The sequence below is a fragment of the Chironomus tepperi genome, unplaced genomic scaffold (genome assembly GCF_022539635.2).
Source record: "Chironomus tepperi strain 1889 unplaced genomic scaffold, CSIRO-AGI_Ctep_v1 contig_445, whole genome shotgun sequence".
NCBI lineage: Eukaryota > Metazoa > Arthropoda > Insecta > Diptera > Chironomidae > Chironomus > Chironomus tepperi.
Window position 1 is genome coordinate 6,521,919 of NW_027226567.1, and position 17,890 is coordinate 6,539,808.

The window sequence follows — 17,890 nt, forward strand, 5'->3', positions numbered from 1 at the left end:
GAAAAGGGCAAGTTTCAAAATTTGAAAATTTAAAGTGAAATAAATTAAGAACATTACAATGGTATACAATATTAAAGAAGCTTTATTTGGATTTGTTAATAGAAGTTGTTAAAAATAACTGCAACGCTGTAGCTGAAACGTAGCCAGAATTCACCGAAAGCCCTTGCTCTGGCCTCGCTGGTCCACGGTTTGATGAATAAACCGGTTTATTATGCAGGCCTGCAATTTTTGACGCATTTGAAGTTAGGAAAAATTGAAGAGTTGCTCATATAAAATGTCGGACATGCAGATCTGAAGTTTTTTGTTGAACCCTAAGAATATGATTTAGTTAACGTAAGTGGTTCTATTTAAATAGACCCAAAATGGATAGCTTGACATGATAAGCTGGACCACAAATAGACCTACAATCGATTAATGACATATTTGATTGAATGTTCCGGAGAAAATATCATTAGTTGACGGTAGTTTTAGTTATTTGCTGGAGATCATGTCAAGTTGTCCATTTGGGGACGTACTGATCAATTGTGATCCATGGCCCAACTTAGACGTCACTTAAAGCTAGCTATTTCACAGATTCTTAGTTGCTACACCATTCAATACAATGTGCTGGAATATAATCTTATTTTGCAATATAAACTTAATAACAGCACCACCTGCATTCAAAAAATCAATCAATTTCTATTCAAAAATTAAATATTTCCAACAAGTCACATGGAATTTATTTCCAATCTTCTTATTTAACATATCGAAATTCAATTTAATTCTTGCTACTAATTTTACACTCAAATTTCTCAAGTCAAATCATTTTACAAATTTTGACATCATTCATCAACAAGAAAAGTTTCCAGAAAGTCATGAGCAGATGCATATTCAATAAAAGTTGTTTACATTGTATCATGTATCATTTTCTAAAGAAAAAGTGATGTAAAAGTACATTTTGATTACATCTCGAATATCAATGACATAAAGTTTGTTTGTCTATGTACTTGAGCATGAGTGAATGTAGACCGAGGAATTTGATGCTAATCAATTCATAAGAGAGTAAGAGAGTAAACACTCATGAGAATGATTTTAAGTATGTTTGATGAATTAAAGATTAATTTAAAGTAATTCTTGGATTTTTATGAGAGTATTGACTTACATTCTGGGTAAAAATGAAATGTTTGAGGAACAATATTGAGTTTTTAGTCAATTTTTGGAACAAATCACAACAATGGCTTTAGGTGTGGAGCATTTGTCTTTCATACCAAAGATACTGAATCAGGACCTAGGTTAGAGTAAGATCGTAGACATCATACCAATGTTCATTGGTATTACATGTGATGAGGACTGCATTTAAGAATATTTTCGATATTTTAGGTCCATAAATGTACCTTTGATGCATCTAGATCAGTGGTGGACAACCTGTGATCCGCGTCACAATTGTGTAAGGCCAAAATCTCTTAGAAATACAATTAAGCGTATTCCATTTGCAGATTCGGCCAGAGCTTACCACAAAAGTATGCCGAGAAAAATAAAAGGTTGTCCATCACGGAGTTGGATATTGCAGAACATAAAATATTCCATTGACATCTGCAAGTCTCGACAGTTCTATCTACAAAGCTATTATTATGAATTATTTATATACACAATAATTTATAATTGTCAGTATTGTTTTAGAATTTATTTAGAATAATTTTATTGAATTATTAAATGGACTTCTTGTATTTCAAACATAAAGTATTCAAGATCAACAAGAAAGACATAGCAACTGAGAAATATTTCAAAGAAAAATATTATTTTCAAAATTGAGATAAAAAGTTGTAGCAAAAATTTGTTCTTTGTTCTGTTCACAATAAACTTTAACTTGACTTTTACATTACATAAGCAAGGGACTGGTCAGTTATTACGTAACTCTCTTGGCAGAATCTCTTTCTTACAGAGTGATGAAGGAGTGGGGATTGATAAAAAAGTCGATTTGCTACGTAACGTACCAGGTGACCAGCACCAACTTTAAATATAATAATTTAAAATTTAAAAAATTTAAAGCCTGAAATTTCACAAAATAAGTCATAAATTTCAAAGAAATCTCTTATTTTAACATTCAAACAAATCTCTCAATTTCAATTTTGTCCCATCATAGATGCTTAAAAATTCCGAAAAAATGGTCAATCTTGCATTAAAAATGATTTTTTTATGAAAATATTTCGGCGAATTTCTGATTTCTCATTTTATTTTCTTAATATTGACCATTTATTGAAGAAAAATTGTCAAAATTGCGCAGAATATTAAATTTTTATGATAAAATTTCACAATACCAGTAAAATGTTCAAAGCGACTGCCTGCATTTTTGTGTTTATTGAAAATTCAATGAGCTTAATTTGCCATTTCTGATGAAAAATGAACGGAAAAAATAAAAAAAATAATTATTGAATCTTTAGACCCTTACTTTATTAATTTATTCAAGAAATTCACTGAACTGATTGAAATTGAAGGTTGGTAAACAGAATTTAAGTTTAAGGTCACGAATTGTGACTATGAGTGACACAAGAGGAAGAGTGATAAATTGAGATAAATTGACATCAAAATTACAATTTTGGTGATTTTTTTACAGAATTTTGCACTTCCTTAAATTGAATTTTATTAAAAGAACTGCAAAAAGGAAGAGAATTCAAAGAATTTTGAGTTTGAACTTCAATTTTTTTGACAAAAATCCCCAAATTCTCTAAAATTGTACACTTTTAACCCACATCAATCCTTGCAATTGCGCTCCTACTTCAAATTTTTTTATCTAATCAAACTCACACATAACAATATCCGTAAAATCAAGCTAAAGATGCTTTAATTACAATAACTCAATATTTTCTATATAATTTCATGCCTAAATGATGACTACCTTCTTTATACCAAAATTCAACATTATTACAAAGAAGTCAAACTCGCGTGAAGGAAATTAAAAAATATTTTCCTTTAATTTCCTGAATAATTATTCAAAATCTATTTAACTTCTTTAACTACAAAGGTAGTAAAATATTTGAATTTGGGACGATTTTCATTCAAATTTTGTTCAACTTGGTAAATTTTATTTGCCTACAATTGCGGTGAATTCAGGAAATTCTAGGAAATTTATTTGATTTGTATGAAACCAGTTCCGCGATTCTTTGATCCGCTCTAGTGGATTTTTTTGAAGATCCTTTGTGGAATGTGAAGAGTTGGTGAGGAATCTTCAATTAAATTTCTAAATTGACACGTGCTTGAAAAATCTTGAATTTTTTTAAGGTTGAGGTATTCAAAATTTCAAGAACTTGTAAAGAAAGTAAAGTAAACATGCATGCAGGGATTGAGAAAATTTGTGCTTTTGAAAGATTTGTTCAGTGGTAGACAACCTTTTTGGGCCGCGACATGCCTTGATGGAAAGCCACGGCCTGCCACGACCGGAACCACACATGGCATACGATTCATGGAATTTCCAAAAAATACTTGATGGTACACAGATTGTCCACTACTGGATTAGTTGTAAATCAAGCTCTAAAATCTTGTGCAGTGGTGGACGACCTGTGTGCCGTGGCATATCAGTATGCATCCAAATTTTTTTGAAAATGTCATTGAACCATATGTCTGCGATTTTGGTCGAGGTGTTCTGCGAAAAATAATCTGAAGTCATGCAAAGAACCAATCCACTAGAGATGCAATTACTTTCGTCCATCACATCAACCCCCACCAAACCCTGCAAATCTTAACATTTCTACCTTTCAGCAGTATCTGCCTAACGAAAAGCAGCTTATCCAAATTCACAGAATTAAGAATCGACAAACATCTTTGCGAAGCTAACGAAAAAAAATTAAAGTATAAATCCACTCCTCCCTCATTACACTTTCATGCGTGCTCTTGAAAAAATAAGTGACATAAATTCACACACAAAAATAAGAATCAGTGCCATGTAATTGAAAAAAATTCTCATGAAATTTTTCCCCGTTATTTCTTAAATAAAATTATCTGCTCAGCAAGCAAAGTAAACAGTCTCAATGACATACACGAGGCATACAATTTTACCGTAAATTTGAAGATTTTTTTTTGTGTGGTTTGAGACACGACGTAAGGAAGTAAAAAAAAGGATTTAAAGTGAGAGGAACACAAAATGATTATAGAAATAAAGGCAACAATGAAAACAATGGCAAGGAACAATCTTTGGCTTCCTGAATTTTTTTTCCCTCTTGTGTAGCTCACGGATATTTTCAACAGGATTTATGTCTGCTTCTTCTTCATCTTGATTTCTTTTCGCACTTTCTTCCTTCTTTCTCTTGAAAATGCTTCTTCTTATTTTTTTTGCTGCTTCCTTCACTTTTAGGCTATATGAAGGTGATTTTATGGTTGTATATGTGAAAAGAAATGATGGTTATGCAAACAGATGTAAAGCTTTTGCCAAAACATGTTTAGCCACGTAAGCGAAGATTGTTGATTTAAGAGCATTTTTATACATTTCCTTCTTCTATCTTGCTGCTTTTAGACTTTCATCTTCTTTTTCCATCTTTTTTTATTTTATTTTATTCCTTCATTGTTGTTTTTTTATTGCATACGACATTATTCCCATACGCTCATCTCCACAATGAATTTCATTCATTTTATATTCTTTTATACCAAAACCATATCGTACCGACATTATTGGAAAGGATGAATGAATTCATGGTTAGAACAAAAAAAAAGGTGATTTGAGTGGACTAATAAGACGCATTTGGAGTGATATGATCAGGATGGGCGGGGAAATGTAGTTTTTTGGTGATTTCCTTTTAGGATATTGATGCATAAATAATAATATACTCACGTACCTAAATTGGTCCACTTTGCCACTTTGCCTATTCTAATGACGCTCTTCTTAATACATAAAGATCTAGTTCTAAGATTGATAATCACTCTAGTTCCAAACACTAATTTAATACTTCCGAGAGAACAAAAATACTCTTTAAATAATTAAAGACCATCAGTTCGATATCTTTTTGACATTTTATTGTTAATATGCTAGGAACCGTGCTCTAACGACTTTAGTTTGATACTCCGATATGAAACTGTCGGAATCTAATCCTTCAATCAGCTCCAATAAGTAATTATATGCGTTTACGCTGCTGCAAATACGCCAAACTGTACTTCTGTAGTCATATCATTTAGTCGCGTTGTAAATCCCCGTGAATGTCACTATAAAATTATTGTCAGTGTTCCAAACAGGCAAAGAGACCGCTTTTAGTTACTGTAGTGTTATTTCTGAATACCCCAAACTGGCAGAAATCATCGAAAGATAGAGCTGACTACAGACGTTCTTTAAACGCGGCAATGGGTTACCGTGCGTCCTAGTGAAGGGAAAAAGTAAGTAAGTGCTATTTGTGTAGCATGAAAGCATGATCTTTTCCTGTTAAAGTGCTCCTCTGGCACTAAGTAAGGATTTATTTATAAATTTAAAAGATTTTCAGAATTTTTTAGTAACAAAATTTGATGGACAGTGTATTTATTCAAAATATCCAAAAATCTCCTTAAAATTCAACCTAATCTCCTCAAAATCTCAATACAACCCAAAACATCCACACATCCACCATAAAATTCAGTTCCCATGTTTTTACAGGTGAAAACATTTTCAAACATTTCTGTTATTTTTCTCAATGATCAGCAGAAATGTCTTAAGCATTTCCTTTCCATCTTCCCATCTTCTTGTGGTGAGGGTGGCAGGAATAAAAATAGAGAAATTTTTTTTTTAAATTTATTACAATAACCGTTTTGCTACATTTTTTGCTACATACACAAAGTTCACATACGTAAACTTCTGAACAGAATAAGAAAAAAAAAATCTTATCTTAACGACTGTTGAATGTATAATACGTGGATTTAATACCAAATGAATCTCACTTGAAACATAGATCAAATAGAATAAGAAGAAGGAAAAAGAGATAGAAATGGCTTCTTGATAAATTTGTATCATTGCTACCAGACATTTCTATTGGAAGCTTAATGAAGGGTTGAAAACTTTTTTTTTTGTTTTTTTGAGGGAAATTGTGTATAAATTGCTTGGTAGATTGAGGGATGTACTTGATGAAATGGTGATTTGGGCAAGATTTGGGAGATAAATTGCTGAAATTAAAGTCCAATTTAAATAAAATGAAGCTGCAAAGTAGGGAGTTGAGGAAGCTATCGATTTAACTCATGGGTTTTCCAAAGGTCAAGTGCTTATCTTCTCTTCGAGGCCGCCCCTGTCATCACTAAAAACACCCTTAAGGGTGTTAAGCCTATTCAAGCGACCTGTGGAAAATCCATTAATTAAGGTCTTCAAAGCTGATTTTTTGAACTGTAAAAGAGCCCGTGGACGTCCAAAGAACTCTTGGAAGGAAGCTGTCGATAGAGATAGTAATGCACTTGGTATCCGAAATTGGCAAGTGGTGGCCAACGATCGAACCAGCTTCAGGCGACTCCTGTGGGAGGTAATGGATCACAATTGATCTGTACGACCAGTGAAGTAAGGAAGTAAGTAAGCCTATTCAAGAACCTCGTCTGTAGGGAAGCAGTTCCGCAATCAGGATAGCAATAATGGGCTTACAACTTGCTATCTATGGAGTCAGCTGTACAAAGAAGGGTTCAACAGGCAATCAGGTCTAGAAAACTCTAAATTTAAAGCTCAAATTTCAAATCAATATAATAAATTTCCATAAATTTCTGCTGACCGACAAAAAATTATTTATATCCAAACCTGATGTAACATGATCGTCCATTAAACTCAATCCAATCGAGAATCTTGTTTTCCATTATTATTATCCATGTCTCTGCTCATAACCACTCAATGCTTTCAATTGAATTACAAATTGTAAATCAAAACTGAATACAAAACCCCACACCATTTATGTAATCAGAGAATAAATTTTACTTAAGAGATTGAACTCTTTTTTTTTTGTGCAATTCCGATTTTGTTTTTCTGACCACATGCAAAGTTAGGTGTGACTACTGGAAAAAAAATTACTCTCATGTTATCCGATACTCCATTGTGAATTATATCGAGTCATACATAAATTGTGTGTGTGTGTGTATTCAAGATATCAGGAATATTATGGATGTGTGTTTCGATAGAAAACTGGATACAGCTTTTTTTTTTAGGAGCTAGTTTTAAGAGATGATGTGGACAGTTTTGAGTCCGAATGAATTCCTTGAAGGAAGTTGTCGTTAGAGGCAGTATTGGATTTGGTATTAGTCGTTGGCAAACGGAAGGCAGCGATAGAGGCTTCAAGCTTTAGGCTTCAAATTTCATTTCCAAATTTTAAGCAAGTTAAAAATCCTAAAAATGCGCTTTAGCCACTCAACTTAACCAAAAAGCAGCCTTTTTTACCAATACTTTTTCTTTTTGTCTACCGACTCACAATATCTATCCATAAAATACATAATATGTGTAGATGTTCGCTTATGACAGCAACTGGATACCTACAACACGTTTCGCACAGGAGTGAAGCAAAGCATGTGAAGATAAATTCAATGGCATAACGTATATGCACTATCATTCAGTTCAGGCATGCATCTACTTTTTTTTTTCAAATACACAGTCTATAAGGATAACAATGAGAGAAGAAAAAAAAAGTAGAGCATTATTCTTGTTGGAAGTCTTTTAGTAATGAAAAATAAAAGAAGAGGAAATTTATTTATTGAAAATGACCACCAAAAAGCTCCTATTTCATTCTAAAACATTTATCATTTCAATTTCATATTTTATCCGTCCGCTGTATGGTGCTAAGAGTGACAATTTTTTCAGGGATGGTTGGGTTTGGAATATATGGCTGGAAAAGTTAAGCTATTTTTTGGAAGGGAAAAGAATAAAATTGCGGATTTTGGCTCTACTCGACGTGACTCGGTCTAAATTCGAGTCCATGCCAGCGTCATGCCGATCTAGTGCCGAATTTCAGCAACCGATTTTCCGATTTCGGCAACAAAATATTCATAATCGAGTTATTGTCATGCATTTGAAGGTAACATCTGGACTGATTGCCTCACAAATTCCTTGAAGAATGGGAATATCCAGTACTGTACAAACTTTTATTTTTCGTGGCACGCCTTGGTAGTAAGAATCGACTGAAACGGCATACGGCATGCAGTCAATGGCAATTTCAAATATTTTTGGGGATACACTAGTGTGCTGCGGCACACAGGTTGCTAGTCGGATTTGGATGTTGGGCTTATTTGATATTTAATAAAAATGAATAGTTACATAACAAATGAACGACCCCCACAGGCTATAAAAATCAGAATTAATCAGCATATAATTTACTAAGAATCCTTATGAATGCATCAATAACCTCCAACATAAATCCATAGAGATGCGCTCTAACAACTCATGTGTAACGTTTACTTCTTATTCAACCTCGATTCCACTTCATTCTATTTTTTTACGCTAGTACACACAAAAAAAAAAAATCGTACAATCCAGGTCATGTGCAAGTAATTCATTTTTTCACGATTGTGTACTTTTTTTCCGTTGTCCAGGAAACGATATGTTGTTAACAGAAATCGAATGGAATTGGAAATAACAAAATTTTTTAAAGTCTAGAATATAAAAATGCATTTTTAAGTAATTTCAATTAAAAGGAAGCAAAATTCATAAAAAAGTGAACCAAACGATGTCGAAAGTGTGGGAAGATCGAGAGATAAAGTTTGATGTACAAAACATGTATGTGATTTAAGTATCAAAAATATGTCATCAAAAATAATCTCCCATTCATATTACATACATTTATGGGACATGTCTTCATCAGTTTATTCGTTTCATTTACAGCCACAAGAACCTTCGGAATGGTGAACGAGTTTTGGATGTAATTGATTCGGTTGAAGATACTAAAGGGAATTCAGGAGATATTGGACGTGTCATTGTCACCAACTTGAGAATTATGTGGTATTCACTAACGAATCCTAAATTTACATTATGTAAGACAGATTGTGGCTTTTTTTAGACTTACTGATTCTTTTTTTTTTGTATATTGCAGCTATAGGATTCTTTGCTATCGTGACTATGAATGCAAGGAACGTGATATCAAGACTTCGAGCAAGTACAGGTAGATCATAAAATTATTTCCCTTAACATTCTTATGACAATAGAAATATTTTCAGTTTTATGTTCTTATAAAATTGAAAGACAAGACATGAAATATGAAAATATTTTTTGTGGGAATTGGTGCTTCTTACATTATTATGCTGTCAATAAATCTTGTCATGAAAATTTGCTATTCATGAATGAAATTTTCTGTCAAGACATTGGTTTTTGAGATCGAATTGAAGTTTTGAATTTCGGAAAATTTCTATGGATGGTTTTGTGGGTCATCAGTGTATGATGTTTGGTATTAAGGGTAGTTTGAGGTGTGATGGCTTTGAGAAATTATTTTAGGCAATAATTCTTGTTTGCTTCTAAGAATTCTTGACCAGGGATACGTAGGACTCCTTTTGGTAGCTATTTAGTGTCTATGTAAAGTTCGGAATCAACTAACATTCCTAATGGATTTTCTTGAATTCTTATATCAAGGAGCTTGTCTTATTGGAAGGTTATCCTACCAGAAAATGGTTATACTTACCTAATTAGAGTGCCTAAACTCCTAGTTAGTGTGCTTATAAGTAAATTCAATCAATATAATAGAGCGTGTTCATTTAAGTGAGTGTACTCATTTGCGTGCTTTTTGTCTGTTCGGGTTAACCATAGGAAAGTATGAAATTAGAGTGAGAGAGTGATAGGGACATTCCTTAACCAGACCAGCATGTCTCTGAAATGATGTAACAGATTAGAATCGAATCCGGAAACAAGTCACAGTCAAGTTGACCTTGTTTGGGAATTTTCATTTAGAGGTCTGAAAATTACCGGTAATCGGAATTTGACGGTAAAGGATATTTACCGGTAATTGCCGGAAACGGATAGTACGGATATCTGTCATTCGGACCCCTAATTTCATCCATCAATCAATTTGTGGCTTTCGAAAAGAGTAGATTGCATTGTTATGAACGTCTGCATCATCATGGCCATCATTTTCGAATGACCCCCTAGTAAAAATTTCCAACTTAAAATTGCATCTGAAAACTTTGATGTAAATTGAATTTCTAACATAATATTTTGACATCAATCTCAAACAATTTTCAATTCAAATTTACAAAATAAATTTGATTTTAAAAGTATTTAATTTGAAAATTTTCGAGACAATCAAATAATAAATTTAAACTATTTCCATTCATTCATTTATTCTATCAGATGCCATAAGAATTTTCTTATATCAAAAAGTTTTACATGCTCATCAAATTCTGATTTCTTGTGGTTGATTTAATTAAAATCATGTAATTAAATTCCTATCTTCAAATATGATGAATTTAAAATTGTTGATATATTTTAAGTGCTTAATATGACTTCCCTATAAATCAAAATGAGGAAGTAGCAAAACTAAATCGCTGACAATTTTCAATGAGAGAGGCAAGAGCAAATAGAATATATAAAATAAACAAGCAACAAAAAGAAGGAAGAAGAAAATTTTATTTCTGTGTACATAATTCAATTTTGATTCGGAATTGAGAGGAATGAAGGAAGTTAGAGGATGAATTTGTGTGGAATTTTGTGAGTTGTTAGGGAATGTTGGCGCATTTCAGCAGTTCAATGATGATGGATAGTGGAATTTGATGAGTTTTGACAGGATTTTGGTGAGATTTGACTGGAATTTGGTTAGTTTTTACTAAAAATTGATGAATTTTGACTAGAATTTGGTGAGTTTTGACAGAAATTTGATGAACTTAAATTGGAACTTGATAAGCTTTAACTGGAAATTGATTAGGTTTGACTAAAATTTGATGAGTTTTGATTGGAAATTGTTAAGAATTGACTTTTGTGAACTCTGATTGTTGGAAATTCTCATTATCATCGACCTTTGACTAGTCTCTTTAAAAATGCAATCATCCAAAACTAAAAAAATTCCCAAAATAGCATCATTTGAACACAAAAACAAAGCACATCCACAGGCAAAAAAAATTGCACAACATTTCTGTCTCTTTTTTTCGTTCTGGTCGGTCATAGCTTGATAGAAACAACCACATTAAATTGAATGTCATGAAATTGAAGCTTTGACATTTTCATTAATATATTGAAAGCTTTGCTGTGTGAGAAAATATAGCTCGAAAAAATATATCCGAAAAGTACATAGATGAGGGGAGGAATCGAAAGCATCAATCGAGGAAAAATAACACTTAATTTTCACTTATTCATTTGAAATTTTATTTTATATTTTTTCATTTTCGTTCTCTCATTCCCACAAATTCTCTACGATTGAATATAGAGGCACTGTACGTATTGACAAGCACCACAAAGCAACGTTTCGAATTTATCTTCACCGATTATGGCACAAATCCAGCTCACTTCGCATCAATATTCGAAATCTATAAAATTTATCAAGCCACAGCGTTATATCGCGAATTGAAATTGCGAAGTGCTATATTGACAGATGGTCAATTAAACATTCTACCACAGGAGCAAGTGTATAATCAATTGAACGGCATTTATAATCTATCAAGCGATCAGGTTCGTAATTCTCGTTTATTTTTATTTGCTTTCCTCTTTAATCGATTATTTGATTTGGACTTTGATTTGGGAAGTGAGATAATTGAGGGATTATTGAGGTTATTAGCATTAGAACGCATTGATAGGATGAAAAAAAATGATGTTATTTACCTGTACAGGAATTTAATTTTATTAAACCGGATTTTCGACGGTTGTGCATGTCAGTTGTGATCTGTAGCCACTCTTGAATGCTGGTTCTATCGCTAGTTGACGCTAATACTAAGTGCAATACTGTAAAATTAGAGTAAACATCCGTTGGCATTTTAAATTTGAATTTTCAGCAAAAACAGACCCATCTCGTAAAAGCTTTTGCTATTTTTGAACTTAATTTACATTAATTATCCGCATATTTACTCAATAAACAAATTTCAATGTGGCAACGACCTATAGCGTTAACTAGAACAGCACTACAATGTATAATTATCTAATAAAACCCATAACTTCATTAAAATCCACATAATGTGATGTTTTCATGCTATGAATAATAATACATTTATCTAGCCACTCGTCCAAATCAAATACGAAAACCACAATTTTAGCAATAATGCATCAAAAAAAGTTTTTCCAAAAAAAAAGAAGAACCACAGAAAATTTTCAAAAAGTTCTTTTATCATTCTGCAGGGCAATTTGGGCATATTTGTGATCACAAATATTCGATTGGTGTGGTATGCTGATGCAAATGAGAGCTTTAATATTTCTCTACCCTATATGCAAATTACTAGCGTACGTATGAGAGAGTCTAAATATGGTTTAGCTTTAGTAATTCAAACAGCATCAACTGCAGGTGAGTAATATGTAATTAAGATTTGCATGCCCCAAAACGTGGTCCTTTGTCCATTAAATATTTTATAACTCATCACTGATACGCGGTAGGACGGTAAACTAAGCTAATGAAAAAACTCTTTGTGGTATTATAGGAAATTATGTATTGGGCTTTCGCATTGATCCCCAGGAGCGTTTGCATGATGTTTATAAGGAAATTTTATCTTTATACACAGTCTATAGTGAGACGCCAATTTTTGGAGTAAATTTCGATAGAAATGTGAAGGTAAATTAATAACATCAGCACATAGTTCTGGATAGCTTTTAGCCATTCCAAAATATTCATTGTAATTCTCACAGGAAAAGGAAGACGATCTTTTGAAAATAGATGACATTGCAGAAATAGATGTTGCATCATCAAGTGAAATTAACAGTAAATTTACCATGTATCTGAGGGAAGGTGACAATGAGAATCGTCGAGAACCATTCTATTGTAAAGAGTTAGGTAAATATGTGCTGTAAATATACAATTTTGGTTTTGTCCTTCGATAAATTTGTCTATTTCTATCTTGTTACATATGCGATGAGGAGAGATAATTTTATTGGTGGTTCTGTTTTGTGATTCCTTTTTACTTCGAGCCAAATTTTAATAATTGTTTGCATCATTTGCTTCATTTTTTGAATCTTTTGCTTCACTTGTGCAATAATTCCTTCATTATTTGCGGTATTTGCTTCATTTTTTGCTCAGTTATTTCATCAATTGCTCAATTTTGTTCATGATTTCCTTAGTTTTTGCATCTTTTGCATCATTTTTGGATCACTTGCTTCATTTTTTCAATAGATTGATTCAGTTTTAGCATCAATTGCTCAGTTTTTTGCGTCAATTACTCATTTTTTTTCGCATCTATTGCTTGATTTTTTACATTTTTTTAATTTTTGCATCATTTGCTTCGGTTTTCGATCACTTATTTTCATTTTCGCATCATGTGTTTCATATATGCATCATTTGCTCCATTTTTGTAATATTTGCTTCACTTATTGTGTCTTTTGCTTCATTTTTGCATCTCTTTCTTCATGTATTTCGTCTTTTGCATCATTTGCTCAGTTTTTTGAATCAATTGCCTTAATTTTCATAGTTTGCGTCATCTTTTGCTTCATTTTCTTTAAATATTCTCTATTTTTTGGTCAAGGAAATTCAGTAGAAGCTTTTAAAACCTTCCAAAACTAAAATCTCTCCTTAGAACCCCCATCAAACACATCGAATTGATGTTTAGTGCTTTAAAAAACATTTCTATACAAACACATTATTCTGTCTGTTATTATTGTTAGGATTTGCTATGGAAAAGCTCCGAGATGGATATACAATAAAAGATTTGTGGAATGTGATGGGAAATAACGGAAAATAAAGAAGTAGGAAAAAAAGGAAAATAATTTTTTCTTTCACTATTGCAATAATCTACGACTGCAGTGTATCCCAATTGACAATAGAATGAAAATCTCTTGCATTGTGTTTTCTTTCTTCATTCTTTTCATTTTCTCACACGTTAGACAGAGCGAATAATTGCTAAGGAAATACAAACTTTGGAAAGGAACAATAAATAAAGTGAAAAGTTTTTGTTTTGTTTGGTGTTCTTTCTGTCTTTTTTTTTACTATTTTTTTGTTGCTATTACATCTGGCTAAGAATCAGATTGCTGGAAAGTTTTATTTTCATTTTAGTAAATGAATAAATTTAAATTTGTTAATTTAAAGAGTTTTTTAATGAAATGAAATTTTTAAAGTTTCAGGCAAGTTGCAATAGTTTGTAGGAAGCGAAAAGTGTGAATTATTGTAGATACATTCGCGATGATATATGCAAAATATGCAGACATTATCTCTTGCAGTGTTAGACAGAAACGGCACGCTTCTGCAATTTTATTTCTTTTTTTGCCATCAAAATATTAATTTTCCTTCCTATCTCGTTAGTACAAGCCCGTGCGACACAAGACTTCAACTGGCAGTCTTTCGAAAGAAAGCCACACAAGATGCGGACTAAGTTTGGAAAAATTTGAAACTTTGATTGAAACGCTATAATTCATATTTATTTTTTAGAATTTTCATATGATAAAACACTGGCAAATTGAAGAATTTTGTAAAAAATGAATTCATTTTGATTCCAAAAAATCTTTACTGAATGCTATGGCTAATTACTGGTGTCCTAGAAAGTATGTATGACTCAGGCATGATAGTTATACGATGAAGTCGGACTAGTATTGATTTTTAAAGAATCTTATATATAAGTTATAAGATATTAACCAATTATTGAGGATTCTCCAGCTTTAGATTGAACTACACTACATAAAATAGTCATCGAATATTGACTATCGAGCAAGTATCAAGTAAATGTAATATAATATGTCGAGTGAAAACTCAACACGACTTGAGTATCGGTGAAGTAGCAATCTTTGAAGATTTGTCCTTAAGTTCACATGTAAAATCTTCGTACTTTGCTCGAAGTTTTCAAGATTTTGAATATTAAGTCGAGTCGTCACGTCCTTTAATAGACTCAAAAGTTGTCTTTTTGATGTCAAATTGGTGATTTTATCTTACCCGAGCTACGAAAGCGAAGAAAACTCTGCCATAGAGCTTTAATGATCCATAAATTCTCTTTTATAAACACCAAATGGAAGTCACAGCAATATGGATCATAGTTTTTGCAGCCGTATGGATCATTTGTGTCGCTTGAGTTAGTATGTATTTCTTTTGGAATGTTACATTAAAATAGGTCTAGAATTTATTTTTAGGTCAACCAAAAACCGTAAAGACGCGATTTTTCAATTAATACCAAAAAGCCATAAAATGGTGGGTTTCCAAATAATTAAAATCATTTTATCATCTTTGTAATCAGCAACAATAACAAACTGTGTAAATATTCCATCTTTGAAGTATTTTCAGCCAATAAAACTCCTATTGAATTCTCCATCAAACTATTCAAACAAGTACACCCACTTTTATAAACTTTCCATAGAATTTTATAATTATACTTCTAAATGAATATCCACTTTAAACTCATTTTATCGATACTTAAAATCTGTTTGCCTTCCACTTCCATAAAATAGGAATTGAAGGATGAGGAAGGAACAAAAAAAAGAATCTCATTCAATCATGCCCTTATTTTAAATCATCATTAAGAAGCACTCAATGTTTCTCATTTCATTTCGGCAAATTGAACTTGAAAGGAAAATTGAACATTTTTTTTTTCTTTCCCGTACTACAATGCTTTATTGTTTTTTGCTTCTTCTGCTAGCAATAATGAAGCCTGAAACTGGTGAGGAAAAAAAAAAACGTATTTTATTCTCAATACCTTTCAATTTTCCGGTGATTTATTGAAAAATTGTTGTGTTGAATACAAAAATAGGTAGATTACGTATCAGCTTTACCAGAATCTTCCAACATTATATCCCGAGCAGCACAAAATGAAGAAGGTTCCGCTATGGAGCTTTAAAGGCAGTTTAGCATCCACATTAGCTCTGCTTAGCATCCATATTGCTATCAAAATTTGGTATCTTCCATTTAATATTGATAAAAGAGGTTTGACGGCTCCGTTGCAGATCCTCCTCCATTTATGTCACTCGGGTCTTCATGCTGACATTTTCATTTTCTGATTTCAATGTTTTTTTTTTTTTTGTTAAAAGCATGCAAAATAATTTTATTTTTCTCAGAAGTTCACATAATAAAGCCGAATAAAAAATTGATTACCGGCAAATAAGGATGAAACAAGAAGATTTATTTGATGGGCGTGTAAGTGATTTTTTTTTCACCCTCAACATGCTTGCTATGATTACCTTTTGAAGATTAATGTTATATTCAAAGCAATATTTCAGTATGGAAGGACTTGAGAGAATATAAAATATATGAATATTATGGACGGATCTTTTATTCATTTCTTCTCGGCATGAAAAATGTAAATTTTTCAATTACATATTTCTTTCGTGATGTCTTCTTTGGTGAAAAATCATGAAATTTTAATAAAGTAATAACAGCAATAGTAATAATAATATTATGAGAATTATGGGAGGTATAAAAAGTTGAGAGTTGGAAAATTAGGTATTTATGGAGAATAGAAAGCTTTTGAAAGTTAGATTGAGGATCTGAAGCGGTTCCTTAATTAAGATATTTGAGGTTTTTCTCAATTGTTCCTTCAAAAATAGACATTTAGTAAAGAAATGACAATAGGGTAGATAAAGAATTTATTAACGAGACTGTCAAGTGAAATGAGGGTTAAGACTGATAATTCTGCATCCTACTGAAATTGAGTGGATGAAGTGATCGAAGTGAAGACGAAAGACATCCATAGAACAACTAGACTACAACTAGTCAAATATCCGAAAAGTACAACATAGTCGCTAGAATACCGCTATATGAATACGCTATATGAATAAATCAGGTGAAAATCTGGTGTCGCTAGTCACTTGGGTTGTCCGAGCATGATTTTTAAGGATCGTCTGTTTATTTTGTTTCCTTTCACAACAGAGTGAAAGCATTGTATGAATTATCCCTAAAATTACGGGCGAATCAGACTCATGGTTTAAATTCTCCTAATAAATCACTTAAAAACTGTAAGATTTGATTAAAAATTACTGAAAATTGAATTTAATCATCACCAATATTCTGAAAACCTAAAAACTAAAAGTATCATTAACAAAAGAATTTTCACAGCACTAAACTTTTACGTCAAAAATATTCACAGCCTAAAATTCCTTTATCTATAAATAAATCTCAATTAATCAGAAACTAAAACATTCAACAAAACATACAACAAAAGTAGTTCAGAGCCCTTTTTCGTTACAAAATTGTAAGTCAAACCACAAATGATTGACGTTTTGTTTAATTTGAAAGCCACAAAATCCGAAAATAAATGGACAAAATGTTTTCAACAAAAGCCTTTATCAGCTCACAAAAAACAGCCCAAACGAGAAAAATTACGATGAACATGATTCTTAGTCGTAGAAAATGTTAGAAGAGGGAGAATGAAAAGCACAAAAATTATTTTCATGCATGACTTACTGAATATTTTATGTCAATTTAATGTAAAATTATAAAAGGTTGGGCAGCATCAGAAGCTGTTAGTACCCGGCACCCCATAACAATAATAATGAGCAAGCAACACCAGCAGTTAATATGAAAAATAGATAGAATAAAGTTGAATAATACAACGAGAGCATGCAGAAAGGTTGTTTTTATATAGAAGAAAATTTACAGATTTTTTTATTCTGTTATGGGAATTTCCTTTCACTTCTATAATGGATGTATGTGGATTGGGAAAGTAAGTGATCATATAAATGGCTTCTTTTGCTTGAATTTCAATGGGATTATACATAAACGCATTTTAAATAATGTCAGCGATTATGAAAAGAGAATTAATAATTTTTGAATATTTAAGGCAAATATGGGGGATTCGGGGTGGAGCGAGGGGAAGGAGCATGCTGAATACCTTTATGTGAGGTTGTTGCAAAGTGAAATTTTAGGTTTTAGCCTTAACACTTAAAACGAGCATTTACTCATTGAGCATCTTA

The 17,890-nt window shown here is 32.1% G+C and overlaps 1 protein-coding gene across 1 annotated transcript; it reads left to right on the forward strand.

Annotated features, from left to right (window-relative positions):
• Positions 1-8,527: 8,527 nt before the first annotated feature.
• On the forward strand, positions 8,528-14,025 carry BBS5 (Bardet-Biedl syndrome 5 protein). Its single transcript, XM_070650550.1, has 8 exons — positions 8,528-8,665; positions 8,771-8,919; positions 8,979-9,047; positions 11,295-11,536; positions 12,197-12,359; positions 12,493-12,623; positions 12,698-12,842; positions 13,667-14,025. The coding sequence occupies exons 1-8, from the start codon at positions 8,616-8,618 to the stop codon at positions 13,741-13,743; spliced, it is 1,026 nt and encodes a 341-aa protein (XP_070506651.1). The 5' UTR covers positions 8,528-8,615; the 3' UTR covers positions 13,744-14,025.
• The last annotated feature ends 3,865 nt before the right edge of the window (positions 14,026-17,890 follow it).